Genomic DNA, 24,788 nt, shown 5'->3' on the forward strand with positions numbered 1-24,788 from the left:
AGAGTGGGGGGCTCACAATTCCCTGTGGCATAGGATGAAGGAGAGAATCAGCTCTCATTTAAAAGAAACCCCTTGGGGCGCCTGGGTGGCTCAGTGGGTTAAAGCATCTGCCTTTGGCTCAAGCCATGATCTCCAGGCCCTGGGATCGAACCCCACTCCCTGCTCAGCAGGGAGTCTGCTTCTCTCTCTCCCTTTGCCCTTCCCCCCTACTCATGTGCTCATGCTCACTCCCTCTCTCTCTCAAATAAATAAAATATTTTTAAAAATAAAAGAAAAGAATCCCCTTGGGCCACTTGGATGGCTCAGTAGGTTGAGCATCCAACTCTTGATCTCAGCTCAGGTTCTGATTTCAGGGTCATGAGATGGAGCACCGCATTGGGCTCCATACACTCAGTGTGGCGTCTGCTTGAGGTTCTCTCCCTCTTCCCACCCCCCCCACAATAAATAAATAAATAAATAAATAAATAAATAAATAAATAAATAAATAAATAAATAAATGGATAAGGAAGATGTGGTGCATATACGCACATGCACACATATACACACAATGAAATACTACATAGCCATAAAAAGGATGAGATCTTGTCATTTGCAATATGAATAGACTTAGAAGGTAATATGCTAAGTGAAATAAGTCAGAGAAAGACAAGTACCATATGATTTTACTCTGCTGGAATGTAAAAAAAATGAACAACAAATAGAAAGCAGAATCAGATTATAAATACAGAGAACAAACTGATGGTTGCCAGAGGGAAAGGAGGTAAGGGGGGTGGTTGGGCAAAATGGGTGAAGGGGAGAGGGAGATATAGGCTTCCAGTTATGGAATGAATAAGTCATGGCATAAAAGGCATAGCTTAGGGCAGTTCAGGTGGCTCAGCAGTTTAGTGCCACCTTCAGCCCAGGGTGTGATCCTGGGGTTCTGGGATCGAGTCCCACATCAGGCTCCCTGTACGGAACCTGATTCTCCCTCTGCCTGTGTCTCTCATGAATAAATAAATAAAATCTTAAAAAAAAAAAGACATAGGGGATCCCTGGGTGGCTCAGCAGTTTAGCACCTGCCTTTGGCCCAGGGCGTGATCCTGGAGTCCCGGGATCGAGTCCCACGTCAGGCTCCCGGCATGGAGCCTGCTTCTCCCTCCTCCCATGTCTCTGTCTCTCTCTCTCTCTCTCTCTATGTCTATCGTAAATAAATAAATAAATAAATAAATAAATAAATAAATAAATAAATAAATCTTTTAAAAAAAGGCATAGCTTAGAGAATATAGTCAATGACACTGTAATAGTGTTGTGTGATGACAGATTCTGGCTACACTTGTGGTGAGCAGAGCGTAACTGTAGGGAAGTTGAATCATTATGTTGTACACCTGAAACTAACATTGTCAACTATACTCAAATACAAGTTTTTAATAAAAAATAAATAGCGAGGGGATCCCTGGGTGGCGCAGCGGTTTGGCGCCTGCCTTTGGCCCAGGGCGCGATCCTGGAGACCCGGGATCGAATCCCACGTCGGGCTCCCGGTGCAAGGAGCCTGCTTCTCCCTCTGGCTGTGTCTCTGCCTCTCTCTCTCTATCTGTGTGACTGTCATAAATAAATAAAAATTTAAAAAAATAATAATAATAAATAGCGATTTGTGCATATCCATGTTTGAAGTGAAGATTCTGCTTTGATAGAATCTTTGAGGAAATGGCAAAAAAAAATAGTAAATGGCTCAGTTCTATAAAGAAAGGAAGCTTAGTGCAAGTGGAAGTGTACTTAAAACCCATGGAGAATGTACTTAAAATCCAAATGACCCATGAGGGACCCCATCTTATTTGGCAGATAAAAGTTTCCCTGCTATCTATTTAACAAATTAATAAAAGAGAACATAAATAAAAGGGAATAATAACTTAGAGCTATCTGGGCACCTGAGTCTGTGAGCCCTTTAGGGCCTTGGCACCTAAAGAGAAGGGGAAAAAAAGATCCCCTGTCTCTGAGGCTTTGAAAGAGGCTTTCCTTGAGGCATTGGGGAAGCTCTGGGGGCACAAGAACTGAAGGGCTGAGATGCCTGGGGCATGAGTCTGTTTGATCCAATAAAGAGCCAGAAAAAAAAAAAAAAGGCTGATAAGTAATTTTGGTATTTCATTTGGTGCAAAAGAGAAGGAAGGCAAAACACCAGAATATTCAATGAGCCAAACAAAGTACAGAATGCAGCATGAGTGTGAATGCAGGCTGACCCCTTCTCAGGAACATTTCTGAGGCTGAATGAAGCACTCGCTGCCTAGGCTAATGTACAATAGCATGCATTTTAAACCATGGTGACCCTTTTGTTTTTGTAATAGGCGAAGACGAAGACGAATTTGAGAATTTCATGCTGCCTCTTACCGTCTCTTTTGAAACAATATTACAAATATTCAACAACAACTTTAAACAAGAAGATGTAAAGGTGGGTTTGTTCCTAAACGTGATGAAAGATGATTTTGCTCATTCTAGGTTATCTAGATCCACAAAAAGGTTTCTGCATATTTGTATGTGCTCTACGCCTCGTCATTCTTGCCTCCTCAGCTTCATGTGGCTTTGAGTTGTACTTTTCATGTAAGTACTTCTTTAGTTTCTTATACAAATTGACTTTGAGGTCAACGAGTGATTTTGGATAGTTTACGATCAGATGATTTATCTCTTGTGGCAGTTAGTATCTTTAAAAGAACACTTCTCATGGGTACACTGCTTTAAACATCCCTCTTCCCTTATCCACCCTGCACTGTATGCCTCAACATATTTATATGGAGGAATGCACACACATACACATGCTAAAACACTACATCTCTAAATATTTTTTTAAACAAGAATTTATATAAATCAAGACTTTATTAAATGGCTAGGCATATATGTATAAATAGGAGCTGGTCTTGAAGTATTGCATTCTTAAACTGAACAAAGTGATTAGGATAACTGATAGCTAAATAAGGTTTTTATGTGCCTGTGGGAGCCGTATTAGGATTGATTTGACAAGTCAGTTCAGCTGTGGCAACAGTCATAATATCTAAGACAACATTATGTTTTATTAGTAAAATCCTTAAGTGCAGCAAGCTGTTTGTGACAAAACAGTTCCATATTTTAACGTGGGGGGTGGGGAACACAAGATCTGCAAAATAGGAGTAGCATCTTCTGAAATCATAATGTATCTGGGCTATATTAAATAGATTGACACTGATTATTATTTTTAAAAGACTAATAAATGTACTCTAGAGGATGTAGGCACCTTTGTCGGTGATGTTCGAGTCATATTTTATTGTTATTTGGAATAAGTCGAAAATATTAACCGTCATTTTGCATGGCTTCTCCTCTCTCTACCAAAAAAAAAAAAAAAAAAAAAAAAAATTAGCAGTAAGAAGCCAGATAGTAAAACAATGGCCTGTGGTAGTTATTTTAGTGTAATTCTTCTACCAAAAAATAATTAGCCAAATGCGATACCTTTTGAAATAGAGTTTTTGAAATGAATGTTTATCAACATGCGGTAGTCATAGAATTTTAAAACCAAAAGGGATCTTAGAGATTTTGTGTTCATAGTCCTGCTAAAACTCTTTAGCAGAGTTTCTACTCAGGTTAGCTGTATTTTTTAGGTGTCTTCCAAATATTTTGAAGGACCAACAACATCTTTGCAGCTCTAAAGCTATTGGTGCCCTTTATATCAGAAAGAAGCAGTGGAGTTGAAAACACCATCTTTCTAAAAATTACATTTATCTCATTTGAAGATTTCATTATACTCCAAGCCCATTTTGATGGAATCCCATCTACTTTGATAGAAACCATCTTCCTAGAGTCATTTTTAATGGAGTTCTAGTGATATATCCCTAAACCAGCAAGTTCTTAACGACCCTGGAAAGTGACTGCTTGATTACACTTTAACGGTATTTGCAAATAAAATCACAAGTAATTAAGGGGAAATCTCCAGGCTTTTGAGCAAGTTTGATGCATGATAACTGCCTGATTCAGCTTCATCTAGAGTAATGCTGTGTAGGCAACAGCTACTGAGATCAATAGCAACGTAATGATAGTGGCAGAATTAAGTGAGTAACCTGAGAACTGTGCCTCAGAATGCATGCAGCTGCCACGAACCAGGGCCACACAGTGCACTCCGTGCTTCCGTCCTAAATGTTCATCAAAAGACGCCCTGCAGGAAAATGGAGTTAGATGCTCTTTATTGCTGATCGTGTCTCTTGCCACATTTATCAGGGAAATTGGATTAGCAGTTGGCAGCTGCAGGTAGACAAGATTCTGCAGTGATTAAATATGCAGCTTGGCTGCATTTGTTGTGACAGACCTTTAGTAAATTCTACTGTAAGCACCATCTGTCTAATTTGTATAAAGAAAACTTGGTGCTTTAAGCTACCGATAAAGAACTAAATCTGTTGCTTTATCATAAACAAAACTTTTGCACTAAATGCTTTTAAATGTAATTTATTAGGTTAAGGCTATTTTTCTATCATGATGAATAAATAATACATGCAAAAGTGCTTTCAGGTACTTCATTTTGCAAGTACTAGAGATAAAAACAGTTCTGTTTTGTTCTTCAATAAAGTATTTAGTATTCCAATCCACAGGAGGTGATGCTGTTAAAATATCTCTATGAAAATGCCGCAGGACTGCCAAATTCATTTAATTTGCAACCCTTACTAGCATTTTCTAACTCCCTATTTATAGATATTTTTCAAATGCAGCTTTCAGGATGAACATAAGCAGCGAGGACCTGTGTTGCCAAATTGAAATATGGTTGTGAGGGGAGGAAATGCTGCGAAACTCTTAAATTTATAGCTTTGTTTTCTTACTTAGTCCTAATAAAATTGTAGAGAACATTGAATTTTTGTCTTGGGTTTTTTCTCTTCACAGTAAAGGGAAAAAGAAAGAAAATGCTGTGACAAATCCTGGCTCTAAAGCATTAGTTCAAAATATATGTGTTTCCCCTATAATCATGTCCATAGTAAAATATAGTCCAGTACTCCCTTGACTCATGCATCATTTTTGATTTGGCCATGACGTCATCGAGTTTAAGGAAAATGAATGAAAACTTCGCAGAGGAAGAGGAGCAGTTAAATAGGAACCTGCTATCTTTAGGCCCTTCGTAAAAACTCCACAACGTTAAATTATTTAAAATCCTTGATTTTCAGCATGCGCACATTAAAAGTTTTCGCACTAAGTGCCAAATGTTGCAAACAGCACTTTAACAGAATGATTTTGCTTTGATCCCTGTAGCAGTTCCTGAATAATTTATCACAGGTTATTGCCTTAATTCTGGAGAGGGATAGAGCAATAAAGGCAGATGAAAACACTCCAGTTGAAACACCTTGGGGCCTGCTCATTCCTCTGACACGGCTCTTTTGTTGGAACTATTTAGAGGTTATTAAGATGTGTCTCCAGAATTAAGAGTATGCTGTAAGGATGAAGACAGCCATCTTAATTCTAAAGACAAAGCACAATGACCCTTCACCTTCTTTTTCTTTGTTGTTATTATATAGTAGAATTATGAGGATAATATTATAGCTGCCCCCAGTAGTGCCACTACAGTAAAGGGTCTGTCAGACTTTCCATTAGAAACCCTGTTTTGGGGGTCAGGGTGGAAGGAGCCGCATTTCAGCTGTTTCCCGGCCCATTCGTCTCACACTTGGCACACAGACAACTGTTCACCATACAGCGTACTGAAGCACTAAGCGGTTTCTCCTTGAACTATCCAGAAGGAATCCTTAAGATTAGAAACCCCAGACCTACCCAGCTCCCCAAGACAGCCTCACTGAAAACATATGAGCCTCCCACTTTACACATCAGGCAAATGTGGACCAACTGTAGAAGAAAGGCAACTTTTAAAATAAATCCCTTTGAACAGTTTTAAATGAGATGGTGAACCATGGCTCCTCCTTCCCTAAATTTCAATCAGACAACCTCTTGCTCTCTAAGGTTGCTTAGTAGTCTGGTTGAACTTCTGGTAACAGTCATCCTGCCTCAAAACAGAGCTGGGTATGTTTTGGCTACCAAGAAAGTACGAGTGTTGCGAGTATCTGTGTAGATTATTACAGTATTCTTGCTGCCTATGATAAAAGATGTTGTTAGGACATAAGAAATCTGTTTCTTACATTAACACCGCATTTTCCTGTCCTATTGAAAACATAGGTAGTTGTTATACTGTTACATGCTTTCTCTGCTGTGTTGTAACATTTTCTAAAATTAAACATTGATGTAATTTCCTAGATTCGAGTCACTTAGAGCACTTTTATTAACTTGGCATCTCTTAAAGAAGAAAAATTTGTGATAAAATAGATGTTAACCTTTTTTATGTGATGAAGATAGTCTGAAGATATTTTAAGAGCCCTTTGCACTAAGCATGAAGAAAGTAACTCATGGTTCCAATTGACCGGTTTAGAGCTGAATGTGCATGCCTGATGTATATGTGAAAACTTAAAATTATTTGAAATGTAGTCTGTAACCTGTAAGTATTCGTAATAAAAACAGACCAAAAAGCCCACTGTCGTAGAAAGACTGCAGAGCTAAATACTCAGAATAGAATTATACCAAGGCTTTTTAGAAGACGTATTTTGTTCTGGAGGCTATAGGAAATGTGGAAAGCTGCAACAGAGGGGAACAGGTTCCAGGTGATGAAAATGGGTTACATAAAAAGCAAAATGACTTTTTAAAAAAAAATACCAAGTCACATGAGAGAACTGTAAGGAGCCGATTCTAGAATAATAAGGACCAGTGAGATTATGAGAGGAAAAAGAATGAGTCACTTAAAGAAGCAGAAACAGAAATTCAGGTTTACAGATTCAGAAATTAAAATTACTGTCATTTTATATATAGGCAGCTAAAAACTAAATATTTTATAAATGACTTCCGGTTATATCGAGCACAGTGTTGGGTAACGATCAGAAATTGCGGATATTTCTGACAGATTAACTGTTCTTTGCTACTTTGCGATGTTATTTAGCCCTTAAGATGAGGTTTAGGATTCACTTCCAAGTCCTTGGTGGTAATTTAAAGGCCTTCCTATAAAGAGCTTTTCATTTCTTACCAATGTGTAAGGAAAAAGAAAATCTGGTAAAAAGAAAAGTTCAGAGTCCATCTCCTGGCGGAATCTTTCTACGGAAACAGTATCTTCAGAAGTCACAGTTGCATATCTCAATTATCCTTGTTTTGCAATTATGTTTATTTGTACTCTTTGTTCTGACATTCTAGCATCTGTTCCTGGGTTTCCTTTTTCTCTTCCCAAGCATCATCCTAAGGACAGCTTAATTAAGAGTCCAGAGTATAAGTCAGATCTCTTTTGTTTAAGAGTAAAGTACTTTTTTCCTGTGTCTCTAAAACTAAATATTTATGAAACACTTAGTACGTGTCAGGGACTTGTTAGGCATTTTTACATAAATTTACGAAATTTATTCCTCACAATGCCTCTGTGAAAGAGGCAATATTAGCCCCTTTTATAGATGAGAAAACTGAGACTGATAAGTTGCTGCCTTGCCTTAAGTCTGACAGTCAAGCAGTAGAGCTGGGATTCAAATTCAAGCCTTCCAAAAACCACTATATATCTCTTTTCCTTACACCTCTTCTTTGCTTGGGGAATGTGAATGCTCTTCTCAGTATGTCATGGTAGCAGTAGGTCACCTGGCCGATTTTATTTTGTCCTAAGTTACGAGGTATCTTTAAATGCCAGTGTGCTTCCAGGATACACTCTAGATTGCGTAGTGGGACTGATTTCATGCAAGCCGATGTGGTTAAAATTTGCTATTATTAATGTCTAGACCTTGTGCATCTCTGTTCTGTGGAATTATCAATCTCCAAGTCCCTTTTTTTCTAATTGGACATTATTCCGAAACAAAGTGTATTAAGAATCTAAATGTTCCTAAACTGCTGGAATTATGACTTAGATCAATTTATAAGAAGCAGAATAGAGTTGGTCAGCAGATTTGATGGTCTGTTTGTTTAAAAGGGTCTACGGTTTTCTGTAGAAAGGGATCTGAGCGAGACATTTTAGCTAATGAATCAAAATCAGATATGTGGTCATTATTGCCTGATTATTACTCCATCTGCTCTGTGCTAACGTGAAAATCAATTACTGTGTCTCTTTCCCACTGACAGCGTATGTTGATCGGGCTGGCAAGAGATCTTCGAGGGATTGCCTTTGCACTGAACACAAAGACCAGCTACACCATGCTGTTTGACTGGATGTATCCTTATTACACTGTGACAATACCAGCTCTGTGCACAGAGGGATGCCAGGCCCCTCGCTTTCGTTTAATAGTATGGCACAGTAGGGAAGAGGAAACAAAGCTAAATGAACTAATGTGTAATCAGCTAAAAATTACAGCACAGTGGCAGCAGTGCAGATAACTGAGCACAACATTTGGAGACCCAGCTCAGAGAGGTCACTTTTTGGTGCCATTAAATATTGACAACTTAAAAATCACATCCCCCACATCTCATGTGGGGATCGCAGGGAATATCAGGCTGACTATCTTTAACTTATGATCAATGAATCTTACCATTTGGCATTTTCGAGGAGATTTGAATTTCTACTCCCATCTCAGTTAGCAGGGCTGAGAAGGTTACTTTATCTCCAAGAGGCTTAATTCGTCATGCTGCAGTTTTTAACTACCATGAAAATATTAATGGATGTGAAAAAAGGGGAAATAAATAGTCAGGATTTTTCATTTTGGTATAAAATCTGACTTTTCCTTTCCCAAGGCTTAGTAAACAGTAAACAAACAGCAACATAAATAAACACAGAAACAAACATTCCCCACAGAAATACTTCTTTACAAAGAGTGAGATAAGCATGGACTTTGGTGTCAGACCAGACTTGAAATCTAGCTCTCCACTTACCTTGTAAACCAAGGCAAGTCTTCTTCCTCTCTGAATCTTGGTTTTCTCATCTAAAAAAGGAGACCTCCAGTATCATGGCTCACTGTGACCATTAAAATAGGTAACACACTTTGTATAATGTCTGGAACATATTTGGGAGTCATAAATAGTTGCTACTAATATTGTTTTACTAATATCGTATGAATCCTCCTTGATTCTAACAGGAAGTGACAATTTATACAGGTCATGTAAGTGTAATACATTTCTATGTCTTTATGCCTAAAACTATTACAGCACATAAGAATTCCATAGCCTTAGCTATTTTACGTTTTAACTTGCACTATTTCTTAGTTGCTCCTTTCAAGTCCTTCTTATCTAAACTTCATAAATTAGACTGCAAAAGAAACTTCTTAAAGGCAGCCTTTGACTACAGATGCCACATTAGGCCAAAAACATAGCTACAAGGTATCTGAGCAACTCTTTGGGAGTTTTAGGGAGAACTCTGCACATTAAAAAAAATTATTAACATTAATTTGAATACTGACTCACATTTTTTAGTTCTGTTAAAACCTACTTCATCAGATATATGTGTCCATAGAAGGGTTAGAGATAGGAATTTTCCATGTCATTAAAGAACCATGTCTTCATATCAGCATACAAAGTACATCTACAGGGACTGTGGTTCTTAGCATGGAAAGTTCTAAAATTCTTTTAACTATGAAGAATAAACTGAAATTACATATGATCTTTTATTTATCTAAACATAAATAGAAGCTTACAAAGTAGAAACTTTCATTTATTTGAAAAATCATAAAAGCCTAATTTGGGTGCTTTAAAATTGTTGGTGATCTTGAAACCAAGCTGCAACTCTAGGATGCTCAGCAATTATTGTTTCATGTTTCCCTCCTCACAGTTCCAACCAAGAGTCAAGTCCAGAACTTTCCCCCTCGGTGTCAAAGAATATAAATATCTGCCATAATTGATACTGCCTGAAATTCATAGAACATATTGTAATTAAGTTTTTAATTAAGTCTGTTTTCCATTTCTTCACTAAGCTCCTTTTTGGCACCTAGCTGAAGTGAAGCTTTCGTCCAGCAGATGGCAGACAACAGCAAATGGAAGGCCTTGGGACTTAATGTTTTGTTTTGAACTGGAAACTATTGTCTCCTCCATGTGACCATAGACGTTGATGTTATTAAGGGTCAGTGGTGGAGAGTAAAGTGTCAGTTATGCAGGAAGCTGTGTTAGATGCCAAACAGGATGGCTTGGTACCAGCTTTGCTTATAATAATTGAGTTTCAGTAGCAAATCAGCTTCCTTGGGAAAAGGCCAAAGGCTTTTCATAATTGTATTGACAACAAAATGAATATGATAAATGGTGTTCATTCAGTTGAGACAAGATTTATAGTTTTCCTTTGGGCAAGGGATGAAGAGCAAATATTTATAATAATAGTAAAATTTGTTTAAAAGTTACATTATTTGATAATTCAAAAAGCTTTATTAAAATATTTTGAAATACTTTAAGCAGTTTCAGGTGATAAAGTATAGATCCTTTTCCAAGTATTCTAGTAATGTAAAAAATGAATAAGTATATGATAAAAAAGTGGTTATGAAAGTCATTTATTCTTCCTGAAATATTGATATGTCAAACCGTCAGTGATGATTCCCTCATTACTGCTGGGGAAAGTTTATTTTTGCCTTTTATCCACATAAATGTGTGTTCTTTAATTTGTTATATAGTCCTTAGCATGCAGAAGAAATGTCCTATAAGAGCACATGTCATCTTAAAGTCAAAATACATTTTATTTATGGCGATTATTTGATATTTTAGTGGTTAGCTATTTAATTCAAAAACATTTCTGTAAACACTGACTGCATTAACCGCTACACAAACTGCATTGCTTATCACTGTCCTTCCAAAACTAAATTGCCTGAAACTACATAGCAAACATGTTGATAAATTGTTCCACCACTGGAGAATTGAAGAATCATTGATACACTTCCTTGCCCCTATAGTGAGAACATGACAATATAAAAGCACTTTACCTTATAGTAAGTCCTACAAGGCATTTAGTCACCTTGTTTAGACTTTTCCCAGATCATACCTAGATGGAAATGTCAAAAATCTAGACAGCAATTGGAGAAAAAGAAAAAGAAAGTGTATGATCATCATAATCTGATCTCTGAGTCTACTGGTTTTCAGTCAGGTCATCGGTGCTATTTATTATTATGCATAAACACATTATACAAAGACAAGTCAAAACCATATGTAGGTATATAGAAGAGCACAAACCTCAGAATAAAACAGTTGTGGATTCCAGTCCTGGTTTTACCAGGTAACCTATGGGGCCTGGGTGACTTGCTTAATGTGTCAGAATCAGTTTTCTCTTCCACAAAACAGGGCTAATCATACCTGTCTCATAGGTATAGTGTGAGTGAGTGAATTGACTTCTATAAAGGGCCCAATCTCATGTCTGGCACAAAGTAAATATGTACCACTGTTGTTAGTTCCTTTCCCTAATATGGAATGAGACAAAGGAATCCCATTTGCTCACTTATTCAGCAAATTTGGCTAAGGACTGTGCTACATATCATGAGGGATGTAGATTACTTAGACTCAAATCCTACCCCAAAATGAGCTTCTAATTAAATACAGTCTGTTAGATACCTACATAAATGCCTGTAATAAAATATAGAAGGTGATGAGTGCCGTACCAACAGAATCAAATAGAGTGATTGCATTTAGCTGGGGAATCAGGAAGGGCTCTGTCAAAGTGCAGCTCTTTCCCTGAATCTTACCAAATAAGTAGGAATAGAGTATTGAAACTATGAAGTAAGAGGTTGTCATTTGGCCTCTGCACAGGTTTTGGAAGGGGAGTAGAAAAGATGTTTTGTTGTAGACACCACTTATTTCATGGTTGGAAATGCAGGGTGCCTGGGACTCTTGTATATCAGGCTAAGGAAGTTAGACCCTTTACCCAGGGGTAGTGTAAGGCAGTTGTTTCCACTGGCTAGAAAATCAGAATTGTATTTCAAGAAGAAAGCAATTGGCACTATGTTGGACAGACTGAAATAGGGAGGAAAGCAAACCTGAAAATTCACTGTTTGGCAAGCATTTTCTTAGGTACTGTGTGCCAGGCCAAGGAATGACTAAAAGGACTGCTTTTTATAAGAATGAATAAAGTGGATTGCTCTTTCAAAGTTAGTATGACATACTAACGAACAGTCAATGTGTTGTCACAAAGATGTATGCAAAGGACCATAGAACAATGTAAGAGGGATCCCTGGGTGGCGCAGCGGTTTGGCGCCTGCCTTTGGCCCAGGGCGTGATCCTGGAGACCCGGGATCGAATCCCACGTCGGGCTCCCGGTGCATGGAGCCTGCTTCTCCCTCTGCCTGTGTCTCTGCCTCTCTCTCTGTGTGTGTGTGTGTGTGTGACTATCATAAATAAATAAAAAAATTTTTAAAAAAAAGAACAATGTAAGAGGAAGAGATTGGCACTTTTGGTACCAAAAAAATGTAGGCATCCCAGGGAAGTGAAAGTTGGGAAAGGTGTTGAAAGGTAAATAGGGATTTGCTGGACGGGAGAGAAAGGAAAGACTTCCAGCAGCATTTGCCTTCATGGAATACCTGTTAAATAAGCTCTGAACTGGCGGGCTGTTTCTGTTCTGGAACCACATCCTCACATCCCTATCTCCTAACAGTTTTAAGAAAAACTCCTTTATTGTCTTCTAGGATATTGCTGTGCTTTCCCTATTATAAGATCCCAGAGGGAAAAAATTGCATTTTTCCTGTTTTCTTGGGGTCCCCCACATAGTAAGTCATACTAACTACTACATGGGTGGATGGATACGTGGTGGCTGTTGTCAAGAAGGAAACCTCATACTATTCATTTTTTTATATTTGGCATCTGATTAAGGCTATATCATTAACGCTTTTGATCTTCCATTTATCTGATGCAGACATTAGGAATTCATCAAGATGGTTTAGTTGAAAGCAATTAGATCTGTGCCTCTTCTACCTAAGGGCTCCCCCTGCCTTCCTTCTTTCCATATACACATGTTCTGGAAAATTAAACTCAGAGTGGGTTCTGATTCTCACCCTGTAATCTGAGTCTGGCACTCTCACTCTGAAGCCCTTTTAACCTCCCTGCTTGGTAGACCTCTACTCTGCTTTCCAGTAATCACTCATTTTCTCTGTGGCAGTCACCTCTGTCAGAAGCATATTAGAATTGGCACCACTCTCATTCCACACAGAAAAGGGAGCATCCTCTCATATCCCCCGGCTTTCTCCAATGGTGAATGCAGTGTGCTCTGAAAAATATGATGGTCCTAATGCTTTTAGAATGCCTTGCAAAGGGGCTTGCGTATGCCTATGATACTCTCAGATTCTGAGACTTTTCAGTTTTTCAGTTTCCTGATGAGGCTTCCAGATGCTTTCCCACTAATGATCACTGAGTTTGTGCTCAGGAGATCTCTTGATGGAATGTTTTCTCACCTCTGCTCCTCTGACACTGTCTCAGAATTTTGGTATTCAGAGCATCCCTATTATATGTCAGCTACCCAGACTTGTGGATGAATTCCCTAAGAATAAAAGCCATGTCTTACTTATCTCTGGATCCCCACTCCCCCTAGCACAGTATAAATAACACATAGTATCTATGATCTATCAAAAATAGCATATTTTCTACTACATGGAAAAAGCAAAACAGTGAGTTATCTGACAATAGCCAAAATAGAATTAATAATTAAGTTGATTGATTTCATTTTTTTTTTCATTTTTATCCAACTGAAACTTCATACATAACACACTCCTTATCTCCCTTCTTCACCTTCTTTGCCTTTGTAGTACTTTCTAACATATGTCTTTTGTTTATTTTCCGTCTTTTCTTATCAGAATATAAATTCCATGAGGGCAGGCATTTTTCAATGTTTGGTTCACTAGTGTCTCCAAAGAGCATAAAACAATGAATAGACAGTTATAGAATACCTTCAGTAAATACTTGTTAAGTAAATTCTTTCAATATATACAAATACAATATATACAAACACAGAGCCTTACCATTGTATATCTAGGGAGACAAAAGTATTAATTTCTGCTATTTTAGGGAGCTTGCCACTCTTAAGGGAGTAGAAGGCTTATTTTGATTCAGAGTAATATGAATTATTTCCTGAAGCTACAAAGTGAAATGCACAGTTAAAAAGAAATAGATAGTTCTAATTGAATATGCTACACCTCATTTTTAGGTTGACAGGTTTACAGCAACAAACATTTACTGAAATCTACTTGGCGCCAGGTCCATCTATTCAGGTGCCTAGGTCCTGCCCTCAAAAAGCGATTAATATAATAGGAAAGAGAAAGAGATATGAAAGCACTAGCACAGGGGACCACAGCCATACACAGGAAACAAACCTAACTAAATCTTGGGGGAGGGGGTGACCAGTGAGGCTTCTTGGGCCAATGTGCATCTGTATTGATATCTGAGGACAAATAGCAAAAGCAGGGATATGGTGTGGAAGCACAGTCTTTGCCCTTTAGAAACTCAACTATCTATTGGGGCAGGCAGATAACACAAGCAAGCAACTCTAGTATAGTTTATTGTAAAAGATACAGGGTCAGAGTGCTCCCTGAACGTAGATGAGGAAGAGATTGACACCTTTTGACAAAAGAGAGTTTCACCAAACCAGGGGAAGTGAAACTTGAGCGAGGTGTTGCAAGCCAGAAGCAGGTTAAGCAGAAGAAGCATGTAGAGGAATGGAGATGAAGAGAGTTGGCATCTGTAGGTTTGTAGAGAATTAAGAATGGCCAAACCATGGTTCGGGCAGGAGTACTCAGAGATGAGTCTGGAGGTACGCAGGGATGGACCTTAAAGGGCCCTGTATGCTATCCTAAGGAATTTGAAATGTATTCTAAGAGCAGGGAAGAAAATTGTGATCTTTTTCACCACGGAGATCTATATATACCATTGCCACAGGGGAAGGAATGCCATTCAGTGGTTCAGTTCAGCACTTTCACTGAAACAAAAAAGTATACTGGGTAACATCAGAAAGAGAGAGACATAGGGAATAGGAAAAGAAAAAGGAAATGAAGCAAGAGTTTTGGGTTTCTTTTTCCCTGCTGCAGTTTTTGGCCTTAATTTTCTATTTATATGTCTGTTTGACGAGGAGGTCAGTTATCAGTTAAAGGGCCAGTGGAGGTGAGTCAGAGTTGTCCCGGTACTAATGTCTTGGCCATTGACTTATCAGAGACATACACATCTTACCATTGATGGGGATGTTTGAGAGTTTCTCCTTGGGTGTATGTGACACTAACTGTTAGCTGACCCCGAGCACATTAAAAGTCACCCAAAGCTTTTCTTTGAGCTAACATCTCCAGTCTTCCTTGGAGCTGCAGTGGGACCAAGCGACCAAGCAGAGCGAGTCAACAACTAAAAAAAATAAGAATAGTATGGATAATTTCTAAGCTGAAAGGTAGATTCATGGGGGTCATTATTACTATTTCTCTTTACTTTTATACATTTTCAAAATTTCATAATCAACACTTTTTCTTAAGTAATTTGAATTAACAATTCACATGTTTTTTATCATCATTAAATTCCTTTTCCTTCCCTACAGCATTAAGCACAATTCTTTAAATGTGTTACTTATATGATACGTAAAGGGTGTGTCTTTTATTTATAGTGTATACCGAAAATGAAGGAACATAATGTATGGGGTATATTACAGAGAAGAGCAGATCATTTACAGTTCCCCCAAAAATGTACAGCTGTACAGATTAGGGAGAGCAATTTATAAAATTGCCATTGTATACTAAACACAGAACAAACGTGGATCCCTTTTATCCTTTTTAAGTGCCGCTAATTTTCAGGAACAATATTTCTTTTGACCCTTAAGTTCTTTAACAGGCTTTTAAAAGATACCCCACGTATCTTCCCATTCTTCAGAGGACGATCGAGCGGTGGTACGGAGAGCCAGCATGCACCACCCCCATCTTAAAACTTATGGCAGAACTGATGCAAAATAGGTAAGAAGTGCACTGGGGGAGAAAAAAACAGTTGCTCTTTCGCAGCATCTCAGGAAGTCAGATTTTCCTGCCTGGTAGGTGCACATTCAAGGCTTAGCAAGAACTCAGAAACCAAAAATCTTAAGAAAACTGGTAAAAAGCAATAGAATTAGAGACATAAGATTGAGACCTCTTGGGAGAAAGAGCATAGTATACTTAGGTGTATACGGGAACTGTGGGAACTAGGAAAAATGGGAAAACTACCACCACCATTACTTAAAATATTTAAAGGCACAAATGGAGGAAGGGAGCTCTTTTAATTTAAATTTAATTTAATTTAATTTTTTTTTAAATATATTTTTTTTTAATTTTTATTTATTTTTGATAGTCACACACAGAGAGAGAGAGAGAGGCAGAGACACAGGCAGAGGGAGAAGCAGGCTCCATGCACCAGAAGCCTGATGTGGGATTCGATCCCGGATCTCCAGGATCGGGCCCTGGGCCAAAGGCAGGCGCCAAACCGCTGTGCCACCCAGGGATCCCAAATTTACTTTTAATTTCATGCTTACTGCTATTGCATAGATTTTTTAAAGCAGAGGAGAAGTTTAGAGGTCTCTGAGTTGAGCTGCTTCCTTTATGAAGAAGGGAACTGAGTCCCAGAGCAGTTCATGGACACATAGTTTGTCTCAGAAGCCCCACGGATTGTCCCTGATTTGACTCCTAAGTTATCTACTTCTTCTTTATCAATATGCTTATATGTGGATGATTTGTGTGCTCAACATTTTCATTTAAATAGCAACTACAATAAATAGAGGTGCATATATCTTTTCAAATTAGTGTTTTCATTTGCGAGAGGGGAGGTAAATACCCAGTAGTAGAACTACTGGATCTTATGCTATTTCTAGTTTTAATTTTTTGAGCACCCTCCATACTGCTTTCCATAGTGGCTACACCATTTTGCATTCCCACCAGCAGTGCACAAGGATTCCTTTTTCTCCACATTCTCACCAACACTTGTTATTTCTTGTCTCTTTGACTCTAGCTGTTGTAACAGGTATAAGGTGTAAACTCATGGTGGTTCTGAAACTAATATGGCACTGTATGTTATTTATACTTAATAAAAATATTTTCAAAGTGAAACATATAGCAACTATTATAACACATTTTCTTGCAACTACAACACTTCTTACAAATTGCCTGGTCAAAAACTTAATAATAAAAAAAATACCTAGTTGACCTTTTAATTTGCACATACTAGCAAAGATTCAGATACCCTGCATGTAAATATTAACAAAGATGTAGCTAAAAGAAAAACTGCAAAAAGCTAATTGGTTTTTCCCCTTTAAAATATGTCATTGTGAATATGGCTTTGTACCAAATTACCTGTCACATAGCCGTCCTATTTCATCAGTTTCTCTTAAATTGCATGTTGGAAGGGAGGTATCCAGACAGGGAAGGAGTATGGACTGCAGCTGTAATTTTATCTCTCGTGCTGGGTTTTTCACAGTAATAATTTAAAATCTATTAAACAAGAGGTGGAAAAAAGACCTGGCAAATAAAGAAATGTGAGTATGATTCATTTTAAAACTGTTTGTTTTTTTATAAAACCACTCTGATGGGGCAGCCCCGGTGGCTCAGCAGGTTAGCGCCGCCTTCAGCCCAGGGCATGATCCTTGAGATCCAGGATTGAATCCGGCGTCAGGCTTCCTGCATGGAGCCTGCCTCTCCCTCTGCCTGTGCCTCTGCCTTTCTCTCTCTCTCTCTCTCTCTCTCTGTTTCTTTCATGAATAAATAAATAAAATCTTAAAAAAAAAAATTCTGATGTATCTTAGATACTGAGTGGTTGTGTATTTCGTATTAGATTTATTTTCTATGAAATTACAATGTTTTCAACTAGATTATTGATATTATATATTACTGATATAACATTTAATACTAAATGAAAAATCATTGCATTCTATATTGTAAAGTATTTGATACCTGCCATAAGTAAGTGATTCATATCTAGCATAACTTGTATAAGAAGTACCTAGTGAAAATCCGTAATTTCAGGAAAATATGTTATCTTGTCTTTATTTCTCCAGAATCTAATGTGAATTATGTGTGTGCATTTCTTTTCTTTATTCAATAATTGTATACCAACAATCAAAAGTTCACAATATTTCCAGTAAGTTATCATTGCACCTTATTCTAAAGCATTTTGAAAAAGCATGGAGAAGCAACAATTCAACATTCCTGGCAAAAGGACTTTAGCAAGTATCTTTGCTTTTTTTGAGATTTCATGTTAGGACCTGGTTTCATGCTTTTTGCTAGTCCTTTAAAAATATATACCATAGTTTCTTAAAAGCACAGAGACGGGATCCCTGGGTGGCGCAGCGGTTTGGCGCCTGCCTTTGGCCCAGGGCACGATCCTGAAGACCCGGGATCGAATCCCACGTCAGGCTCCCGGTGCATGGAGCCTGCTTCTCCCTCTGCCTGTGTCTCTGCCTCTCTCTCTCTCTCTCTCTCTGTATGACTATCGTAAATAAATTAAAAAAAAAAAAAAGCACAGAGACAAGGCATATCAGAGCCAACTGAAGCCAAACTGATGTTAAGAAAGAAAATATTATTTCAGGATGGCATGTCAGTCCTTTATTCTGTTCATACTGTTTCTCCACCTTTCAGAAACCAAGGAAGTAGAATTGTTCTCATTGAGAACTTCTAGGACTCCTTTCTCTTTATTTGAGCTATGTGCGATGGAAACTATAGTCTGAATGGAATTTAATGTATTTGAAATACACTTGAAGTATTAGATGATTCATTATGCATATGAGCAATATTAAAAGTACCTAGGGGGCAGCCCCCGTGGCTCAAAGGTTTAGTGCCGCCTTCAGCCCAGGGTGTGGTCCCGGAGACCTGGGATCGAGTCCCACGTCAGGCTCCCTGCATGGCGCCTGCTTCTCCCTCTGCCTGTCTCTCTCTCTCTCTCTCTCTCTCTCTCTCCCTCTCTCTCTCTCTCTTTCTCTCTATTAAATAATCTTTAAAAAATAAAAAAAAGTATCTAGGTATTCCATCTGTGTAGATGGAATTAAATTTAGAATTTGTTTTAAAAATATGTATGGGGCATTACAGGATATTGCAAATGTAAATCTCTAGGTATTTATATAAACATACATGTTCACACATTTTTTTTAATTACTATCTATCAACCACTTTGCATGGAAAGAGAGGAGAGTAAGAAGTCTGTGATGGGATGTCAAGATTTTGTTTTGATAGATAAAAGCGAATTCTTTGAATCAGCAAATGAATGAAATTAACGCTTCTTAATTCCCCTAATGTCTTTATAGTGAGAAATCAGCATACATATTTTATCAACACTTGTTTAATGGAATGGCATTTTTAAAAAGGGATAATTGCAGGGGCGCCTGGATGGCTCAGTCGGTTAAGCATCTGACTCTTGGTTTCAGCTCAGGTCATAATCTCATGGGTCTTGAGATCCTCCCGTGTTGGGCTCTATGCTCAGCTGGGAGTCTGCTGGAGATTCTCTCCCTCTGCCCCTCTCCCCGGTTCATGCTCTTCTGTTTGCCATCTCTCTTTCTCTCTCTCTCTCTCTCTCTAAAAAAATAAGTAAATCTTTTCAAAAAAAGGGATAATTGTACTGCTGCCACTTCTAATAAATGAAAATGCTAGGCACTTTAAATCTACATCTGGTTTATTTATCTACATATAGGGTCTGGTTTTTTGTTGTATTTCTTAGATCCCAGCGTTTGAATTTTGATGTATCATCTCCTAATGGAATTCTTCTCTTCAGAGAAGCTAGTAAAATGATTTGCACTTATGGTGAGTATCTTTTTCCATATTTGTCTCAGCAATATAACTTTATCTCTTTGGAGAAAAGAAAGATGTTAGTTATTTTGTTCTCTTGAACCTTTGTATCTGTATGAATTTGTGAACTGGGTAATAGGAGTGCCAAAAGCCAGGTAGCTGTCATATTGGCATCGAAAGTAAGTAAGCAGCGTGCCTTTGACTACAAATCATGCCTGACCAACTTGATGAATTTCTTTTGGATGAAACTACAGCGTCAGTAGGCAAAGAGAATACACTAGATAGAATATTGAAAAGTTATAGCATATTCAGAATTGCCAGAAATTACATCAGGGGATTTGCTATGATGAATCAAGGAATGCTTAAACCAGTATGTCACCAGCACTGAATTTTGGGAAAATATCCTGCTAAAGAGCAGTAAATATTTTATTACAGTGAATTTTGGGCACTGCACCCTTACAGTCAGAGTTCTGTAATAAAGTTGGTCCTATTCAATTATTGTCAAAAAATTCAGTTAGCAGTTAGAATTGAACCTTAGAATTACCATAAACCCTAATACTTGACAATTCTGACAGCTTCATCAATGAAATTCTCAACTCTCTGAGAACTGTATGTAGCCTGGGAATGGGGGTAAGATGGATAAGAAGCCTCTGCTGGTTTGCCCCCCCTCTGGCTGCATGCTGCTTTAAGGCTGGGGGCTCTGTGCAGTGGTCTTCTCCTTCAGAGATGGTTCCCTATGCCCTCTTCTCTTATTCTCTGTTTTCTTTTTTGCCTGTCGGTTCTTGCTTTTCCAAATCAGTAGCCAACTCTGAGTATATTTGGTCTCAAAAGCTGCCTGTAGTTCTCACATTTCTTTTTGAGTACCTTGAACCAGATTTTGCAAAATTTTGTAAAGCTTCTTTAAGTATGTGTATGAGTGTGTACACACATATTTATAGGAACAACCACTAAGAGTGTATTTTTTTTTAAAGTAAAAGCCTATTTTTTTAAAAAAGGCAGAAAAACAATTGTTTTAAATTGTTTTCACTTGAATTCAAAACCCATTCTAGGAAGATAATCTATGCATTGTAGGCCTCTGTTTAAAAAAATGCCCAGTCTTGGGGCACATGGGTGGCTCAGTTAGTTAAGTGTCTGCCTGTGGCTCAGGTCATGATCCCAGGGTCCTGGGATTCAAGTCGGACTTTCTTCTCAATGGGGAGTCTGCTTCTCCCTCTCCCTCTACCCCTCCCTGTTACTTATGCTTGTATTCTCTCTCTCTAATAAATAAAATCTTTAAAAAAAATGCTTAGTCTTAATTGTGCATTCAATTTTTAGAGTTTGAGATTTTAAGTGTAGAAAGACTACAGGAAGCACCTATATAAGGCAGTAAACTTGCACTCTGTACCACAACTACATTGTCACAAGTTTTTTTATCTGTTGAAAAGAGACACATTAGTATCATATAAAATAGAAATGCTTTGCCTCCTAAAGGTGAAAATGAACTCCTTTTCAAATATTCTCAGTGCAGTTTGTTGTACTTCCAATGTATATCTAATTCCTTTCGTTGTCTTACCATACAAAGATACATATCTACACCATTTCCCGAAATAGTGTCTTAGAAAAAGCATATACCTGGGTGGCTCAGTTGGTTAAGCATCCAGTTCTTGATAATAACTCAGGTCTTAATCTCAGGGTCATAAATTCAAGCCCAACACGGGGCTCCATGCTGGGTGTGGAGCCTACTTTAAAAAAGAAAAAAAAAGAAAGGAAAAGAAAAGAAAAAGCATGTTTTTGGAGATTAAAAGATCTGAGTACCAATCATAGTGCCAACCCTTATTAGCTCCATGACCCTCTACCAAGACACCATGCTCCTTTATGCCTAGTTTTCTCATACACAAAATTAGGATTAGACTATGTGCTGACCTACGCATCTACTTAGAAGAGGTGGTTAAGTGAGCTCCTCCAGGAAAAGGGCTTCCCACAGGGTGTGATATGGAGTGTCACATTCAGTGAACATGCATCTCCTTAATCCAAAGTCATTCTCTTACACTCACTTCTTCGGACAAGGTTTCACTGACCACATAATTTTTTTGTTCTGCCCCAGCTTGGACCACACTGTTCTGCTTCCTTCAGCCTATAATAAGAATTTAGCTTCTATTTCCTTGCTTTTAAAAAGGAAATAATATTTATTAGGAAACAGTGTACTTATAAGAATTTCTTAGTAGTTGATAGAGCTTTAGCTACAGAAATGTTAGATTTCTGTTACCAATCATGACTATATCTTTCCTCTTTTTTTCTGGATCCAGTTTCTTTCACTAAGTGTAATTTTTCCTTTGGGGCATATTCACTATTACAGTAGGACTGTTAAGAGCAGTGACTTTCTCTTCCAGCATTACTGGGCCCCTACGTACAGAATGTACGTCCAGCAAGAGACACCAAAAAGAATCTGAGAACAATGCCAAATCTCCAAAAGGTACCTAGTCCTCTGTCAGGTTGTCTGACACGGGCAAAGGCATTGCAGCAAAAGCTGAGAAAGTTAATTAAGTGATGATTACATTGGAGGAAGAAGAAGAGCAGCAGACAGGAGAGAAAGGAAGGGTAGGAGGAAGAGAAAGGAGGTGAAGCATAAAAGAGAAAAACCTTCAAGGCATTCTCGAGAAGGAAAGCCAGTACGTTTTCTTACCCTAAGGAAAAACTAGAACATTAAAGTAAGGCTCTCTACCTTGGGTTGGACCAATAATAATGGTAGCTTTTATTTTTTAATCAGCTATTACATGCCTGCTCCTACACTAGACCATTTATCATTCATTAGCCTATTGATTCCTCAAGGTGGTTATTATTTTCTGCCACTCAGTACTCATTTGGCCTTGGCTAAGTTGCTTAAGCCCTTCTTGCTTCAGTTTCTGGTTAGATAGAGAAAAGGATACCTACTTCATAAGGCAAGCTTTTAGACCAGTTAGCTTCTGTGATGAAGAAATTGAAGCCCATAGAGATTAAGAAACTTGCCAAAAATTGCATAGCTAGCAAGTGGTTGAATTGGAATTTCATTCAAAGTCTGTATAACTTCAAACAATAGTCCTGTAGGACTCCATAGTCCTTGGGAATTGCCACAGGAAGATTGTGCCTTGGATATTAATGAGGAAGCACAATTCTTTAAAGTATGGTTATTTCTATCCTAAAACTTAAGGGAAACAAAAGGCTCAGTGGGAAAATGTCCTTCAACTTTGTAAGTAGTGACTTGGACACCTGCGCTTTACATAGAATAATAGAAAAATGTTTTTTGCCTTTCGTTGATTCCCATGCAGGCCCCATCAGCCAAGCTGATTTGATCTGTCTTCAGCCCTATAATGCTTTATTATGTATGCTTTTCCCTCTGGAGACTGTAATATGCTCCTGGAAGGAGATCATGTGGTCGCCATCCAGGAGCATTATTTCTTTATTTTTTGTGGTTTTTTGGTTTTTTGGTTTTTTTTTTTTTTTTTTTTTTTTTTTTTTTTTTTTTTTGCATTATTTCTTTAGTAAGCAAACAGAAGGCAAGAAAGCCCATGGAGGAAAGAAGCCAGAACATTCTGTGATCCCTTCTGTCCCCATCTTCACTGGTTTTCTTCTTTGCTCACGTCTCATGGGCAGTGTTTGGGTAGTCAGTGATTGGGGCGGTGCAGTCATGGGGAGTCTTTTCCACATGCACCTGATTTGTTGCATATTTTGTAGAACACCTCTACCTCGCTGCTCAGTGAGACTGGCAGAAAAATAATACTTTTGATATGCTGTTTTATTTATCTGCATTCTGTCATGATATACTTTGATGTAAGTTTTTAATTTTGCTTCAGCTCTCAGCTGTTCTCGCCATTACAGCTCAGGGTCAGCAATGAGGTTAGCCACAGTAGCACAAAACAATTTCCTGTTTGTACAGCCCAGGTAACATTTGGATGAGGATTAAATTTTACCACATTTTCTACTAGCCCAAGCCTATTATTTCTAATGAGTTTTAAATTGCTTCAAGAACATGTATTTCAAAACTTAGTGCTGTGATCCATTCAGCCTGAGCAACTTAATAAAAGAAATTTCTTTCTTAAATTTTTGGTTAAAATGTTGCATGCAATGTAATAAATGTTATTACTTTGGAAACCTACTTCTCAGTTTTAAGAACTGGATGTTTCTTATGCTCAATTTCCATTTGTCTAATCTTTTCTTCCCTTAGCCTCTGGGTATTGGTATCTTTAGTGACATCTATTGGTTGAAGAGTGCACAGAAGGGAGAAATAGTGATTATTCTTATAAGACTAGCCAAAATGGGAAGGCTTTTATTCCCTCCTTAGGTACCTGATTTTAAGAGAGCTCAGTGTGTGAAAACCTAAACTTTAAAAATCAGTAGAACAGTTACGATTATTCACTACATGTAAGAATTTACATCAGGGTTCTTTAAAGCAGTATATATGCTCCACGTGCATTTAAGGTATGACTTAATCGTATGCTTAAATTGGATTTGTAAAGCAGTGTACAAACCACTGTTGTTTATTGTGACCTAGAAAACAGACCAGTGGTTTTCCAACTGGGTTTTGCACAGCCCAAGAAGTCTGTGAAAGTACCATGGAGGCCTTTCAGATAGCGGGGAGGAAGGCAACCTACTGCCGCCTTGACCAGAACCACCCAGCTATGCAGTTGCACTAGATTTGTTTGTAAAAGGGATCACTATTTTGAAAAGTGTTGTGTTTTTTTTTTTTTTTTGGTTTTTGTTTGTTTGTTTTGGTAAAAGAGCTTAAAAATTACTATTTTAATTTACTTGGCATGTACTATTACAAGGATTGTAAGGATGAAGGATTATGATTGTATATTTATGTTTGAATGATTACTGAAAGATAGTTGAAGAATGCATTGGTCTTGAAATAACTAGAGACTTCATAAAATGTCACCAGGAAATAACAGTTCTAAAACAAACTACCCAGGGACCATGTACATGGCCTTACATCCTATAAGAAACTTGGTTGGGGACATAGAGTGACAATGTAGTACAGTAAAGTTCACAAAAGTCTTCTGCAGGCAGTGGAATGAAGAACACTTTGAGGATCCCAGCACCAAGATCAGGTGGCTTACCAAAGCAAGACCTTGAGGAACACATTCCATAGCAGATCCACACATGTTGGACTTGCCTCCCCTTTGCACACAAGCAGAAAATACTGAA

The 24,788-nt window shown here is 38.0% G+C and overlaps 1 protein-coding gene across 4 annotated transcripts in view; it reads left to right on the top strand.

Moving 5' to 3' along the window:
* Nucleotides 1-24,788, top strand: part of RANBP17 (RAN binding protein 17) — a 310,647-nt gene that overhangs the window by 236,876 nt on the left and 48,983 nt on the right. For all 4 annotated transcript variants that reach the window (XR_008664360.1, XM_055325097.1, XM_055325099.1 and 1 more), the window contains 4 exons: nucleotides 2,319-2,422; nucleotides 8,101-8,189; nucleotides 15,738-15,845; nucleotides 19,561-19,643. Coding sequence is in view for 3 of the 4 variants with exons in the window: in XM_055325097.1 (XP_055181072.1) it covers nucleotides 2,319-2,422; nucleotides 8,101-8,189; nucleotides 15,738-15,845; nucleotides 19,561-19,643 (384 nt within the window). In the remaining variant the exon portion in view is untranslated. The remainder of the gene's footprint in view (nucleotides 1-2,318; nucleotides 2,423-8,100; nucleotides 8,190-15,737; nucleotides 15,846-19,560; nucleotides 19,644-24,788) is intronic.

This window comes from Nyctereutes procyonoides, unplaced genomic scaffold (assembly GCF_905146905.1).
Source record: "Nyctereutes procyonoides isolate TBG_1078 unplaced genomic scaffold, NYPRO_anot_genome, whole genome shotgun sequence".
In the NCBI taxonomy this organism is placed as follows: domain Eukaryota; kingdom Metazoa; phylum Chordata; class Mammalia; order Carnivora; family Canidae; genus Nyctereutes; species Nyctereutes procyonoides.